The sequence below is a fragment of the Bison bison genome, unplaced genomic scaffold (genome assembly GCF_000754665.1).
Source record: "Bison bison bison isolate TAMUID 2011002044 unplaced genomic scaffold, Bison_UMD1.0 scf7180017864384, whole genome shotgun sequence".
NCBI lineage: Eukaryota > Metazoa > Chordata > Mammalia > Artiodactyla > Bovidae > Bison > Bison bison.
In genome coordinates this window covers 16148688-16163953 of record NW_011494956.1, presented here as the reverse complement: position 1 = coordinate 16163953, position 15266 = coordinate 16148688, and the positions used below count along the sequence as shown (strand labels likewise).

General features: G+C 44.2%; 1 protein-coding gene across 1 annotated transcript in view; it reads left to right on the top strand.

The window, feature by feature from the left end:
* The window catches only part of EPHB1 (EPH receptor B1), a 328791-nt gene that overhangs the window by 254576 nt on the left and 58949 nt on the right, over positions 1-15266 (top strand). The window contains 1 exon segment of the mRNA XM_010858306.1: positions 6616-6863. Within this exon segment, the coding sequence (XP_010856608.1) occupies positions 6616-6863 (248 nt within the window).

The following is a 15266-nucleotide window of genomic DNA, read 5'->3' as shown; positions in this document are numbered from 1 at the left end:
GAGATTTGGTTCTAGGAGAGGATCCAAGGTCAGCTGTAAAGGCCTGTGCCCATCACAGTTCAGCCAGACCAAAATTCGGTTGGCTGCCATTACTGTCAGTCAAGGAGCTGCATAGAAAGAACTAACCATAACCACTACTCAGTCATTTCCTATAAGTATCTATTTTAAATATAATTCTGTGAACTTCCCTGGCAATCCAGTAACTAGGACTCAGCACTTTTATTGCCATGACCCAGGTTCAATCCCTGATTGGGGAACTAAGATCCCCCAAGCCACACAGAATGGCCAAAATTAAAATTATATGTATATCTATGTGTGTGAATATGCATAGGCTTCCCTGGTGGCTCAGTGGTAAAGAATCCACTTGCCAACGCAGGAGACGTGGTTTCTATCTCTGGGTCCAGAAGACCCCCTGGAGAAGGAAATGGTAACCCACTCCAGTGTTCTTGCCTGGGAAATCCCATGGACAGAGGAGCCTGGTGGGCTACAGTCCATGGGGCCGCAAAGAGTCTGACATGACTTAGCAGCTAAACAATAATGTGTGTGTGTGTTTGTGTGTGTGTTTATGTATAGTGTGTGTGTGTGTGTGTGTGTATATATATATATGTATGTATGTATAATGCTAATACTGAATTTGTTGAAAATAGATTTTAGGGGTTAATAATTTTTCCTAAAAATATGGAAGACGGATGGCTATGATCTGGAGCTCGTGTGAAAGGAAGCTTTTTAGAGTTCTTGTGATGTGTCTGTGTGCTCAGTCGTGTTTAGAATTCAGATCATGGCAAATCAAAGCACCACAAGCCTCAAGTTCTGGCCCTAATGGCAGGAAAGGTGTCCAAGAATAGTTCCCTGAACATAGTACATGAACCTGAGGTCAAAGACCACAGGTGAGAGCAGTCAGATTGTAAGTGACGGATGGCCTTTATTTTCTGTTTATTACTAAGAATGGTGCATCAACTCCAGTTCCCCACGAGCCTGTGGGGGTGCTAGAAGGGCCAGAACCCACAGACTTCAGTGCTCAGGGCTTACCTGGAGACACTGTCTGTGCCCAGATACCTGGCAGGGGGACTTCTCACCACCCTTGGCAAGATGCCCTACTTGTCTTGGCTGCAGAAACCCTTCTCTCTTCCATTCTCCACTCCCCACCCCTGGTTTGTCTTTTTAAAATCACCACCCAGCTGCATCTTCGATAGTCTGGAGTTTGCAATACACTTTCTCATAGACCCCACACCTGGGAAGGCCCCACAGTTAATCAGTTCTTTTTGTCCAACAGAGCTGAGAAATCTGAGGCTGAACAAGGGAAGCACCCTGCCTGAAGTCTGGGGGTGGTGCCAGGATGAGGGGGTGGGGAGGTGGTGTAGACTCAGGTTTTTTTCTCCAGAGTTTCTCCTTTTGGCCAGAGTTTGCCCCAGCTGCTCTGGGGGCCACTTAATTACATGGTGGAGGACAGCGTCTGAGTGAGAACTGTGGATGAAGTGACTTCCTTTGCAGTGGTGGTTTGAAAACCTCTGGGCTTGGAGAATATGAAGTCATTCCTTTGTCAGACACCAGAAAGGAGCTGTTTTTACAGAATCACAATCCTTTAAGTCACTGCTTTCCAGTGATTATGGAGCAGATTTTCCAAGAGTGTACAACACTGCTATGTGGTAACCATACAGAACCCATCTCTCCCTATCCAGGAGAGCACATTTTTAAAAACACTTTTTTTTTTTTTTTTTTAGAGAAGTTTTAGGTTCACAGAAAAATAGAGTGGAAGGTACAGCGATGTCTCATATAACTCCTGCCCCCACGCATACACAGTCTCTCCCATTGTCAACACCCCCAGGCAGAGTGCTCCACTTGTCACAGGTGAGAAACCCACACTGATCCATCATTATCACCAAGGTCCTTAGTGCAGGTTCACTCTGGATGCTATGGGTTTAGACAGATTTATAATGATAGCCACCACCACCCATTTAATTTCTTACAGAGGAACTTCACTGCCTGAAAAATCCTCTCACATTTTTACTTTATAATTTCAAAAAACTATATGAAGAGACCCCCTATAGAGGATATAATTTAGAGCTAAAGTGTTAGGAGCACTACACCTGAAGACCAGTCAGCCACAAAGGTTAAACAACGACATGACATTTGTCGATTAGGAAAGGAATGTGCGTGGCCCACACTGTTCTATGTAGATGGGACTTTGCGATGTCACACTTTCATCCACGTCTTCCTTCTTTCTCTTCTTCTTTCTCCCCGGTCACAGCTACAAAGCCCACTCTGTGTGTCAGGCCCTGTGCAGTGAGAGGCAGCTTATATGCAAGCACTGCTTTCAAAAGAATTCAAAGGTGTAGGGATGAATTCCAGGTGCTCCAGGGCCTTTGACAATTCCCTGATCTGTTTGAATATGCTTGGGTGGTTTTGACCCATGGCTCTCAACTTTGGCTGCTCCTCAGACCCACCTGGGCAGCCAGGCCTGACTTCGTGGACCTGTGACCTGTGCACGGGCCCCCATGCTCAACAGGGCTCATGCTCAGTTTAATGCTCTGCCACCACAGTCTTAAAATTCTTAATAAATTTTGAACAGTGAGTCCCGCATTTTCATTTTGCACCAAGCCCCGCAAATTATGCAGCTGATCCTGTGGGCTGCTTTTAAGTATGTCCATGCCCAGGCTGCACCCAGACCAACTAGTCAGAATTCCTGCAGGTGGGATCCAGGCCCCTGTGCTTTGTAAGCTCTCTGGGGGAGTTGCTGTGGGAAGCCATCCTTGAGAACAGCTTGTATAAAACAGAAGTCCTCAACTATGGGGTTTCTGTGTATGTTGTGGGGAACAATAAATTCACCCAGGGTGCTTATACAAACTCCCAGACTGATGTGTAGAAATGGATAAATATTCTGATTCCTAAATATTCTAATCTTGCCTAACAAGCCAGGCAAGCGCTTTCCGTAAGTATGCCGTTTGTCTGCAAGATAGTCCCACCGTGTTTGCTGTTCCCTTGTTACTGCGTCATTGTGGCAGTAACTGCATTTGAATGCTTAGGACCTGCACGGTTGGGGCACAGTGGTCCCTGCATGGGACTTCCCCCAGCTCTCTTCCCGGTGGCACTGCTAACTGAATACACCTTCTGAGAGGTGATGTGACAGGAAAAGGTATGAACTATGCACAGCATCCCTAACTGCCTCACAGCTGTGGGGTCTGAGGCGAGTTTTCCTTGTGCCTCAGTTTCTTTATTAGAAAAATGGGCATAATAATACCCAACTCATAAATGGGTTTTGAGAATTAATGAGATAAGACACGCAAAAAGCCCAGCACTGTGCCTGGCATATAGGCGGTCAAAATATATCAGTGTGCTATCTCCCTCAAGAAGAAATATTAGCATGTTTTCCCCTCACTCTGAACTGTGCCTTTTTACTAAAAGAAAATAGAAGTCATTAGTACAATAATAGGAAAGAAATACTGATATTCTTCAGTTAGTATACTTATTAAATATGCATATATATTCATTCAGTTCATAGCTATTGAATACCTACTAGGTCAAGGTGTCAGAGAATTGATTGCATATATATCTGTGCACAGGCACCCATGTATATACATACAAACCTTGTCTCCTAAGTCAGGAGACTTTACCACTAGCAGGCTTTACCACTAGTGCTACCTCGGAAGCCCTTGATCAAAGTGGAAAGTGTAAAAAATTAGAATAAGCATGAGGAGGAGGAGAAGAAAGAGAAAGTACAACTAAATAAAACCCGGTGAACAGGAAGGGAGTTCTCATGCCCTTGGACAATCTCTGAATCCAACAAGAAAAAGGTTACCTTTTCTTTTCTGGTAAAAACTCAGCTAAAGAAAAACCACAGAGTTTTAATTCCAAGAGCCCTCACACCTCACTGTTGACCTTGATACAAAAGACAGTCTCTCCGCTTCTGCTGGGGAATTGCACATGACTTCACTTACGGCTCAGCTGGTAAAGAATCTGTGCATGCAATGCAGGAGACCTGGGTTCAATCCCTGGCTCAGGAAGATCCCCTGCAGAAGGGAAAGGCTACCCTCTCCAGTATTCTAGCCTGGAGAATTCCATGGACTGTATAGTCCATGGGGTTGCAAAGAGTTGGACACGACTGAGCAACTTTCACATTCACATATATAGAGACACAGCCATATATACAATATATGCAAACATGCATAGAGACACACATGTATATGCACACATAGACACATATATGTATACATACATATGCATACACACATATACACACACAAATAGGCACATATGCAAGCACACACATATGTGTGTGTAGAAGCGGAGAGACTGTCTTTTGTATCAAGGTCAACAATGAGGTGTGAGGGCTCCTGGAATGAAAACTCTGTGGTTTTTCTTTAGCTGAGTTTTTACCAGAAAAGAAGAGGTAACTTTTTTATTGTTGGATTCAGAGATTATCCAAGGGCAAGAGAACTCCCCTCCTGTTCACCGGGTTTTATTTAGTTGTACTTTCTCTTTCTTCTCCTCCTCCTCATGCTTATTCTAATTTTTTTACACTTTCCACTTTGATCAAGCACACACATATATGACAGGTAGTTATTATTCAATACTTTTCTTTAAATTCAAACTGAAAAATCAATGCTTATTGTAACAATTTAAACAACAGAAAAGCAACTAATTTAAGTTTACTAATCCATACTCCCCCATTCCTATTCCCACCATTCCAGTGTAACCAAATTTTAAACAATTTGAAATTGAAAATAAATTTGCTATGAATTTTTTCCATAATGTTTTTTGGCATACACACAGAGATATCAACCTGGGCTTATTCTACAGGCCACATTCTTAACTTTCTCTTCTTTTCTGTCTCACTTAGCAATATAATGCGGACATCTTTTGAAGTCAGTATATCTCATTCATCTATTAGTCTTCAGTAGCTCCTAGCATTCTGCAGTATGGCAGTTCTCTTTCTAACCATTCCCCTGGCTATGGTCATATGGTGTTTGACGTTAAAGGAGATGCTGCAGTAAACAGTCTTTTATAAAAATGTTAATACTGGTGCTTCTACTTATTTTGGATAGGACAGAGATAGAGCCTCCAGCAGTTTATAACCCAAGTATGGGCAAAGCAAAACAAACAATAATAAATGTGATACCCCAACTTCTATTGCATGCCTACCACATACCAGGCAATGCAGTGGGCACAAGGTGCGGACGTGAATGGGACTTGGTCTGACCTCAAGCAGTATGATCATGTATCAAAACCAGCATTACACATGCTGTCTATCTTAAGTTCATTGAAATCTTCCTAATGGTGCTTAAGACAACCTCTACTCCAGCCTTAGAGTCTTAAAAAGTCCCATTGACTCTGAAGCAGCTTTATATCCAAAGCCCTTTCGTGCAGCTTCCTTCCAATCCGTGCAGCAGAAAATACAAAAAAAGTCCCATCTAAATCACAGATGTTAACATGCTTTCGTAATTCGGCCAGTAATTTATCTGATTGCTCACAGTTTGCTCCATCATCGTCTTCCAGAAGCTGAAAGTGACAAAGAAATTTCTCCTGGCAGAAAGACATGTTTCTCCTATCAGGCCTTTGACACCCATCTTTGTGATGCACTTACAAGTAGATTCTAAACTGCTTCACATGACAGCACCGAAGTTACAAAACCAAGTTAAATCATAACTTTTGAAAGCACGTGAACAAGATTCAACAGATTTTTTAAGCAGCTGTGAAATAGCATCACCAGAATTGTTTTTACTCCTGGTGATTTTACTACACAAATGTTTAAATGCTGCATAACCCGTGGAGGTGTGCTGCTCGTGTCTACTTGAAAAAGCCACTTTCTGTTCAGCTGCCAGGAGTGCAGGTAGCTGCCAGCTTCCCACCACAGTGCCTTCAGGATCTACCTTAGCTTTCCCGCAGGGCCCAGCTCTTTCTGGCAAAACCCCAGCCAGTGACAGAGCCAGTGGGATGCTAGGGTAGGGTCTCTTTGGGATGGGCACTCTTTATTCTGGAGCTCTTCATGGGGTTGGATGAGACTGTCAGGTCTGCATTGCAGTTTGGGCCTCTCCTGCATTGTAATCTGGGGCTTGAGCAATCCTGCTTCCTCTCCCCTTTATCCTGCACAGAGTCTGTTAACTTCCCTTCCTAACTCCTCAGTGTCTGCTTCTTAGGGACCCAATAGACATAAACACTTTCAGGGCAATGTAGGAACATAAACACTACACATCTCATTCAGAGGGCCGGAGGACCTGAACATGTCCCTAGCCCCTGGACATTCTTATACGAGGCTCTGCTAAAAATGAATTATGTTTCTGCCACAGTGAAACTGACCATTTCATCTCAATTGTTCAGCTGGGATACAAATGAAAATCTAAACGTGAGGAAAAATAAACCCATATAGAGTCTGTAATTTCACTTCAGTTACCCAAGCTGTCTAAAATCCAAGGTAAAGAATGTTTTTGGGTATTTCTTCTGTGTTTGCCATGAACTGCTAAGAGCCAAGCCGTCACAGTTATAATGAGAGGTCACTCTTTTCTTTTTGCCACTTTAATCACTGTTCCATTTGGAGCGCCATTGTTCCTGGTAAGCTGCCTCCCCTCATGGCAGCACAGGATGAGGAGAAAGCGGGTTATAATTGCATTCTTTTTGCAGGAGAGTTTGGAGAGGTGTACAAGGGGCGTTTGAAACTTCCAGGCAAGAGGGAAATCTATGTGGCCATTAAGACGCTGAAGGCTGGGTACTCAGATAAGCAGTGACGGGACTTCCTGAGCGAGGCGAGCATCATGGGGCAGTTTGACCATCCCAACATCATTCGCCTGGAGGGTGTGGTCACCAAGAGCCGGCCGGTCATGATCATCACGGAGTTCATGGAGAATGGCGCTTTGGATTCTTTTCTCAGGGTAAGAACTGCTCAGCTTACCTTTACCCTTCAGAGTAAAAACACAGATGATGCTGGTGCTGGTGGGAGCTGGGGGAGCGTGGTGGGCTGGGAAGAAGCGTCCATGTGAGGACCACCTGCCACTTAGGAATCCCTGATGAAATATAAATAGGCATTGGAGGTGTTAGCAAGGCTAACAGATTTGTTTCTAAAAAGAAAGAACAAAGCAGAGCATGTGGATCCCTCCATAGAAGGATGGCACAGAGCCAGGCCTCGATGAGTAAGAATGAACAGAGGACAGAGGATGGCCATCGGCATCCGTATGAATCATGGAGATTGAAGAGACTCCCAGCTGCTATGGTGTCCTGCGTGATTCATGCAGACATCGGTGGCCATCTCTGCCTTTTCCCCAGCACAGCCGCCCTTCCATTCAGCTCTCTTCATTTGCAGTTCAGAAATAAAACACCTTGCCCTTATCTGATGCCTGGGCCACCTGGCCTCTGAGGAGGTGCCTCTGGGCAGGACACGGGAACAGTGCATCACAAGTGTCCACAAGTCTTTTCTGGGGTTGATGGAGAGCTGTGGCTCCCACCCAGCCTGGAGCAGGGATGGGGGCCCCAAAGGCCTATGGCCGAGAGATCTATAAAGGACCATTGTCAGAATGCCCAAATGCAGCCACAATAGAGGCACTTTCATTTCTATGGGGCATCTAAGAGCTACTCAGAGAGGGCGTGTATGAGTGTGGCCATAGTGCTTATGTCTGGGGGATAGAAGCTGTCTAACCACAGGCCATGGAGCAAGGCCTGCCTCAGACCAAAGGCTTAGCTGGGGAGCCCGGGAGCAAGAGGGCACAGGGGCAAGGCCTCTGAGCAAGGGCTTCAGGGTAATGCCAAGTAGCTGGCTATGCATGTCACCAAAGCTACCAAACAGTAGCCATGGCTGCAGATCAAAGGACTGTTCATTGGAACATTCACCAGGAGTCAGTCACTGAAGCATTCACCAGGTGACTGCTCTGACCGTGCCCTGTGCTGGGAACTGGGCATATACTGATGAGAGAGAGATTACTTTAATGCCATGGAACAAATCACCCCAAACTTCAGTGACTTAGCACAATAGCAATTTAGTTTGCTCATAAGTCTGTAATTTGGGTAGGCAGCTCTCTATTCCATGCGTTGTCAGCAGCGGCAGCTCAAGGGCTAAGATCTGGAATCGCCCAAAGACTCGTTTACTCATCTGTCTCATAGTTGATGCTGGGTATCAGCTGGCATCTCTCTACCTGGCCATCTCTGGCTTCCTCACAGCTAGCTGGATCCTCAGAACAAGCATCCTGAGCACAGAAGGTAGAAGCTGTATCAGTTCTGTAACCTAGCCTGAGCAGTCACATAGCATCCTTCAACCATGGTGATGAGCCCACCCAGATTCATGGAGAGGAAGCACTCCCCACATTTAACCTGATGTCTTCTTACACATAAGGGATGAGAAGTCCTGCCATGTCCATCATAGAGAATACAACCTGAAGAGATGCCCCTGCCCCCCAGAACCTTCATGCTGGAAGCTTCCAGTAATCATCTGTCTGGATTGTACTTTTTGTTTCTATGCATGAAGCACAGAGGTGTCACATATGTGATGATGGGCTTCTCTGGTGGCTCAGATGGTAAAGAATCTGCCTGCAATGCAGGAGACCTGGGTTCCATTCCTGGGCTGGGAAGATCCCCTGGAGAAGGAAATGGCAACCCACTCCAGTATTCTTGCCTGGAGAATCCCATGGACGGAGGAGCCTGGCAGGCTCCAATCCCTCGGGTGACTTTTTGTTTCCACGCATGAAGGACAGAGGTATCACATATAGTAGAACTGAAACCTTTTTGAGAAAGCCAGGGATGGCTTCAAAGAGGAGATAGAACTTCTCTAATGTTGAAGAAGGAGCAATTTGCCAGACAGCAGATAGGCTGACAGAACAGTAGAGCTGCGTATTCAGAGGCTGAAGTCAGGGCGGCCTGTTCGGTAATCTGTCAGCAGTTGCATGGTGGCTCTGAAGCCCAGAAGTAGAGTTTAGGGGCTTTCCTGTGGACAGGAAGCTGAGGACTTGTCTAGAAGCTGCACTTGTACATCCTGAAGCTTCCTTTGCAGGGGGAGCACACGCTTTATGCTTGTCTGGGTCCATAGGCAGTAGTGGCTTTTGTTTGGCAGGGTGGGGGTGATGGGGCCTATGTACTTTGCATGGTACAGTCTCCTTGAGGGTGGGGGATATACTTTGTATGACCCCAGCACCTAGCACCGTGAGCACCGAGTAGAGGGTAGTGGAATGAAAGACCATTTCTAGAGCAAAAGCAGCTGGGTGTGGCATGATTGATGGAGCATCCTGAGTGTACACGGATCTCTTGCCCTTGTCACCAGACCTCTTGTGTCACAGTGGGGCATGGACCATGCTCCCCTGGGGGCATTCCTTCATGATCAGATTGCTCATGCAGACAGTCAAATAAACATGAATAGGTGGTAATGTTAGAAGAAGAAGTATCTTTCTGGAACCAGCCTCCAGACCCATTCAGGAGTCATTTATTTCCTACAAGTCACCTGTCGGTGCTTCTCAGAGACTCTCAACACAACCTGGGAACTGAGATCAGATTCTCTCCCAGGAACATGCAGGGGAGCAAAGTGATTCATTCTCAGGAGCCTGCAAAAAATCAGAACTCTGTGCTGCTCTGCACACGCCTGTTTCCATTTGCGGGGCACAGGACATGGGGGCAAGTTGGATGCCAGTTATTTTTCATGATGATGCAGCCTAGGCAGTGAGAGAAAAGCTCAAGATGAGAGAGGAGCACAGGGAAATGGAGGGGAAAGATGGCAGAAAGGGAGCGGCCAGAGCAGGCAGTGCCAGGAGGGGAGGGAAATGAAGCGTGTCTGACTCCCCACGCAGTGTAGAGGCAGGTAATCTATAAATCTAATTTCAGCCTTACTACCAGACCCTGGAGCATAGCAGCATTAATTGATGTATCTGCTGCTTGATAAAATTGAAAAGTGGGTCATCAGTTCAGTTCTGCAGGGTCCATCTTCTGGGAGGTAGTATAATTTTAGGATCGCCATTCAGAGAAGAAAGGAAAAGGGTCCGACTTCAATTTGTGCACCTGTTCTCTCCTCCTCCAACCCCACAAAGGAGCCCCTTCACACCAGACATAGTAGCTTTGGATTGTGGCCGTGCCTGCAGCTCTAACTCAGGGTCTCAGAGCCTTTGAGCATCAAGGGTCCAGTGACGACATCAGACACCGCTTCTCACAGTCCACTCAGCGCTCCTCTCTCATTGCAGGACTTAGAACCCTTCACATTATGGAGGGATTGGAAACACTGTTATTGTTTAGCCATACATTCAGTGGGGTCACAATTATCCATATTTTTTAAAAATGTGCTATGGATTAGGTAGCATGCAAATCTATAATTAAATATTTCCTTCTTGGCTCTCAGACTCAGGGGATTCAATCTGGTAGCTCTTCCATCATCTTAGGCACAAGAGCTGAAGCCCTCCTCAATGCCTTATGCCCTAGCCAAGAAGGTTGGCCTGCTCTGTAAGGCCTTCATGGCTAAAGCAAGGCTTTGTGGTTATTGCTGGTACATTCACAGATGGCCGAAACTGGGAAACTCTTAAAAGTCACTGAGCAATGTCAGTTGGGGGCATTTATCATTTATGGGATGCTCATTCATAGGCTGGAGCTAGATGACAGCAAGCCAGTTGTCATGGAGAGAATCCCAGATTGCAAGTTCTGAGACCAAGGCCCTGCTTTAGGCTCTGCTATGAGTCACCACGTGGCCTTGAGCAAGTCTGTTAACTCAATTTCCCAATCTATAAACTAAAGGCATTGAGCTGGATGGTCTTGAAAGGGCTCTTTCAGGTAAAAAAAATCTATGATTCATTCTCTTCAAACAAATCAAATAAGGGTTTCATTTCCTGAAGTGGGTTTGTCAATGAAAGTTGAAATACCTAAATCCTTCCTGTCTAATAAAAGGGCCAGCAAGTGGCTTCAGTGAATTTGTAGAAAAGCAATTTCAGCAGAAAGCATTTTGTGAAGGGAAGAAAGTTTAAATCACTTCACCCAGCCTGTATTTTTTCTATAAACTGTTTTTACCATGTTCTCAGCATGAAACCAGATCCTTTCCCAGAGTTCTAAGAAATCTGGGCTTTTTTTTTTTTTTTTTTTTCTGTCTTGTTTATCTGTGTATGTTGATGTTCATTATCTCTGGAAGTTCTTTTGTGGAAGTTTATATCAATGAACTGAATATAAAACAGCTGGACATGTAAGAAAAACTTAATGTTCATATCTATAAGTTTCACCAAGATTATGAACTCAACTGGTGTGACTGTCTTATCATAGTATGTGATTTCCCTGCAGATCTTAAAGAAAAAGTATTGCAGAGTTAGCATCAGTTCAGTTCAGTTGCTCAGTCATGTCTGATTCTTTGTGACTCCATGTACTACAGCACGCCAGGCTTTCCTGTCCATCCCCAGCTCCCGGAGCTTGCTCAAACTCATGTCCATCGACTTGGTGATGCCATTCAACCATCTCATCCTCTGTTGTCCCCTCCTCCTCCTCCTTTCAATCTTTCCCAGCATCAGGGTCTTTTCCAATGAGTCAGTTCTTTGCATCAGGTGGCCAAAGTATTGGAGTTTCAGCTTCAGCATCAGCCCTTCCAATGAATATTCAGGACTGATTCCCTTTAGGTGGGAAAAGGCACTGAACAGGAATTAGAAAAGATTCAGATTAATGTAGCATATTTGTGGTTCATGGCTCTCCTTTCTATTTCTATGGCCATCACAGACATCATTCATCAATCATAGCTCTTCTTCCTACAAAGCTTATACACAGACTTTTCCACATAGGCAGTCATTCCCAATCGATCAAAGATGGAATGTCAGTGGAGAAGCAATTTGTTGTTTGGACTTAGATTTTTTTAATAAATGAATATCACACAGTAAGGCTGATCACTTAAACTTTCTGGACTTCTTTCATCTTCTTTATAAAAACAAAGTAAAATCGCCTGCCTTGCCTACTCCACAGGACCAGTGTTAAGGATGAAAACATATTCTATGAAGTATGACTTTCCATACAAAAACCAAGGAAGGGAAGAAGTCAGAGTTTATAGATTAATGATCCTAACTTCAGGCCTCTGTTATTAGGTCCTACTGCAGTTTGGGTAGTAGGATATGAGGGTCGACAGTGGCCTGCTGCAGGGTCGGGGGCACTGAGTGCATACATGGGACCTTTTGAAGGAGGTCACCATTAACTTCATTACCTCCACCGTAGTTTGGCCTCAGGTCAAACAACATGGAGGGAACACAGCCCCCCGCCCCCCATCAACAGAAAATTGTATTAAAGATTTACTGAACACAGCCCTGCCCATCAGAACAAGACCCAGTTTCCCCATCAGTAAGTCTCTCCCATCAGGAAGCTTCCATAAGCCTCTTGTCATTATCCATCAGAGGGCAGACAGAATGAAAACCACAGTCACAGAAAACTAACCAAACTGATCACATGGACCACAGCCTTGTCTAACTCAGTGAAGCTATGACCCATGCTGTGTGGGGCCACCCAAGATGGATGGGTCATGGTGGAGAATTCTGACAAAACGTGGTCCACTGGAAAAGGGAATGGCAAACCACTTCAGTATTCTTGCCTTGAGAACCCCATGAACAGCATGAAAAGGCTGATAGGACACTGAAAGATGAACTCCCCAGGTCGGTAGGTGCCCAATATGCTATGAGAGATCAGTGGAGAAATAACCAGAAAGAAGGAAGAGACGGAGCCAAATTGAAAACAACGCCCAGTTGTGGATGTGACTGGTGATGGAAGTAAAGTCCAATGCATTAAAGAACACTATTTCATAGGAACCTGGAATGTTAGGTCCATGAATCAAGGCAAATTGGAAGTGCTCAAACAGGACATGGCAAGAGTGAATATTGACATTTTAGGAATCAGTGAACTAAAATAGACTGGATTGGGTGAAATTTAACTAATATGACCATTATATCTACTACTGTGGGCAAAAATCCCTTAGAAGAAACAGTAGCCATCATAGTCAACAAAAGAGTCCAAAATACAGTACTTGGATGCAATCTCAAAAACAACAGAATGATCTCTGTTTGTTTCCAAGGCAAACCATTCAATATCACACTAATCCAAGTCTATGCCCCAACCAGGAATGCTGAAGAAGTTAAAATTGAACGGTTGAAGACTTACAAGACCTTCTAGAACTAACACCCAAAGAAAAGGTTCTTTTCATTATAGAGGACTTGAATACAAAAGTAGGAAGTCAAGAGATACTTGGAGTAACAGGCAAATTTGCCTTTGGAGTACAAAATGAAGTAGGTCAAAGGCTAATAGAGTTTTGCCAAGAGAATGCACTCGTCATAGTAAACACCCTCTTCCAGCAACACAAGAGAAGACTACACATGGACATCACCAGATGGTCAATACGAAAATCAGATTGATTATATTCTTTGCAGCCAAAGATGGAGAAGCTCTATATAGCCAGCAAAAACAAGACTATGAGCTGACTGTGGCTCAGATCATGAACTCCTTATTGCCAAATTCAGACTTACATTGAAGAAAGTAAGGAAAACCACTAGATGACGCAGGTATAACCTAAATCATATCCCTAACAATTATACAGTAGAAGTGCCAAATAGATTCAAGGGATTCTGATAGAGTGCCTGGAGAACTATGGATGGAGGTTCATGACATTGTACAAGAGGCAGTGATCAAGATCATCCACAAGAAAAAGAAATGCAGGAAGGCAAAATGGTTGTCTGAGGAGGCCTTACAAATAGCTGAGAAAAGAAGACAAGCTAAAGGCAAAGGAGAAAAGGAAAGATATATCTATTTGAATGCAGAATTCCAAAGAATAGCAAGGAGAGATACAAAAGCCTTTCTTAGCGATCAATGCAAAGAAATAAAGGAAAACAATCGAATGTAAAAGACTAGAGATCTCTTCAAGAAAAATAGAGATATCAAGGGAACATTTCATGCAAAGATGGGCTCAATAAAGGACAGAAATGGTATGGACCTAACAGAAGCAGAAGATATTAAGAGGTGGCAAGAATACACAGACAAACTATACAAAAAAGATCTTCATGACCCAGATAATCACGATGGTGTGATCACTGACCTAGAGCCAGACATCCCGGAATGTGAAGTCAAGTGGGCCGTAGGAAGCATCACTATGAACAAAGCTAGTGGGGGTGATGGAAATTTGAGCTGTTTCAAATCCTAAAAGATGATGCTATGAAAGTGTTGTGCCCAATATGCCAGCAAATTTGGAAAACTCAGCAGTGGCCACAGGACTGGAAAAGGTCAGTTTTCATTCCGATACTAAAGACAGGCAATGCCAAGGAATGTTCAAATTACCACACAATTGCAGTCATCTCACACACTAGCAAAGTAATGCTCAAAATTCTCCAAGCCAGGCTTCAACAGTACATGAACCATGAACTTCCAGATGTTCAAGATGCTGGATTTAGAAAAGGCAGAGGAACCAGACATTAAATTGCCAACATCTGTTGGATCATAGAAAAAGCGAGAGAGTTCCAGAAAAACATCTGCTTTATTGACTATGCCAAAGCCTTTGACTCTGTGGATCACAACAAACTGTGGAAAATTCTGAAAGAGATGGGAATACCAGACCACCTGACCTGCCTCCTGAGAAATCTGTATACAGGTCAGCAAGCAACAGGTAGAACTGGACATGGAACATCAGACTGATTCCAAATTGGGAAAGGAGTAGGTCAAGGCTGTATGTTGTCACCCTGCTTATTTAACTTATATGCAGAGTACATCATGAGAAACGCTGGGCTGGATGAAGCACAAGCTGGAATCAAGATCGCTGGGAAAAATATCAATAACCTTAGATATGCAGGTGACACCACCCTTATGGCAGAAAGCGAAGAAGAACTAAAGAGCCTCTTGATGAAAGTGAAAGAGGAGAGTGAAAAAGTTGGCTTACAGCTTAACATTCAGAAAACTAAGATCATGGCATCTGGTCCCATCACTTCATGGGAAATAGATGGGGAAACAATGGAAACAGTGAAAGACTTTATTTTCTTGGGTTCCAAAATCCCTGCAGATGGTGTCTGCAGCCATGAAATTAAAAGATGCTTGCTCCTTTGAAGAAAAGTTATGATCAACCTAGACAGCATATTAAAAAGCAGAGACATTACTTTGTCAACAAAGGTCCATCTAGTCAAAGCCATGGTTTTTCCAGTAGTTGTGTATGGATGTGAGAGTTGAACTATAAAGAAAGCTAAGTGCTGAAGAATTGATGCTTTTGAACTGTGGTGTTGGAGAAGACCCTTAAGAGTCCCTTGGACTGCAAGGAGATCCAATCAGTTCATCCTAAAGGAAATCAGTCCTGAATATTCATTGGAAAGGCTGTGCTGAAGCTG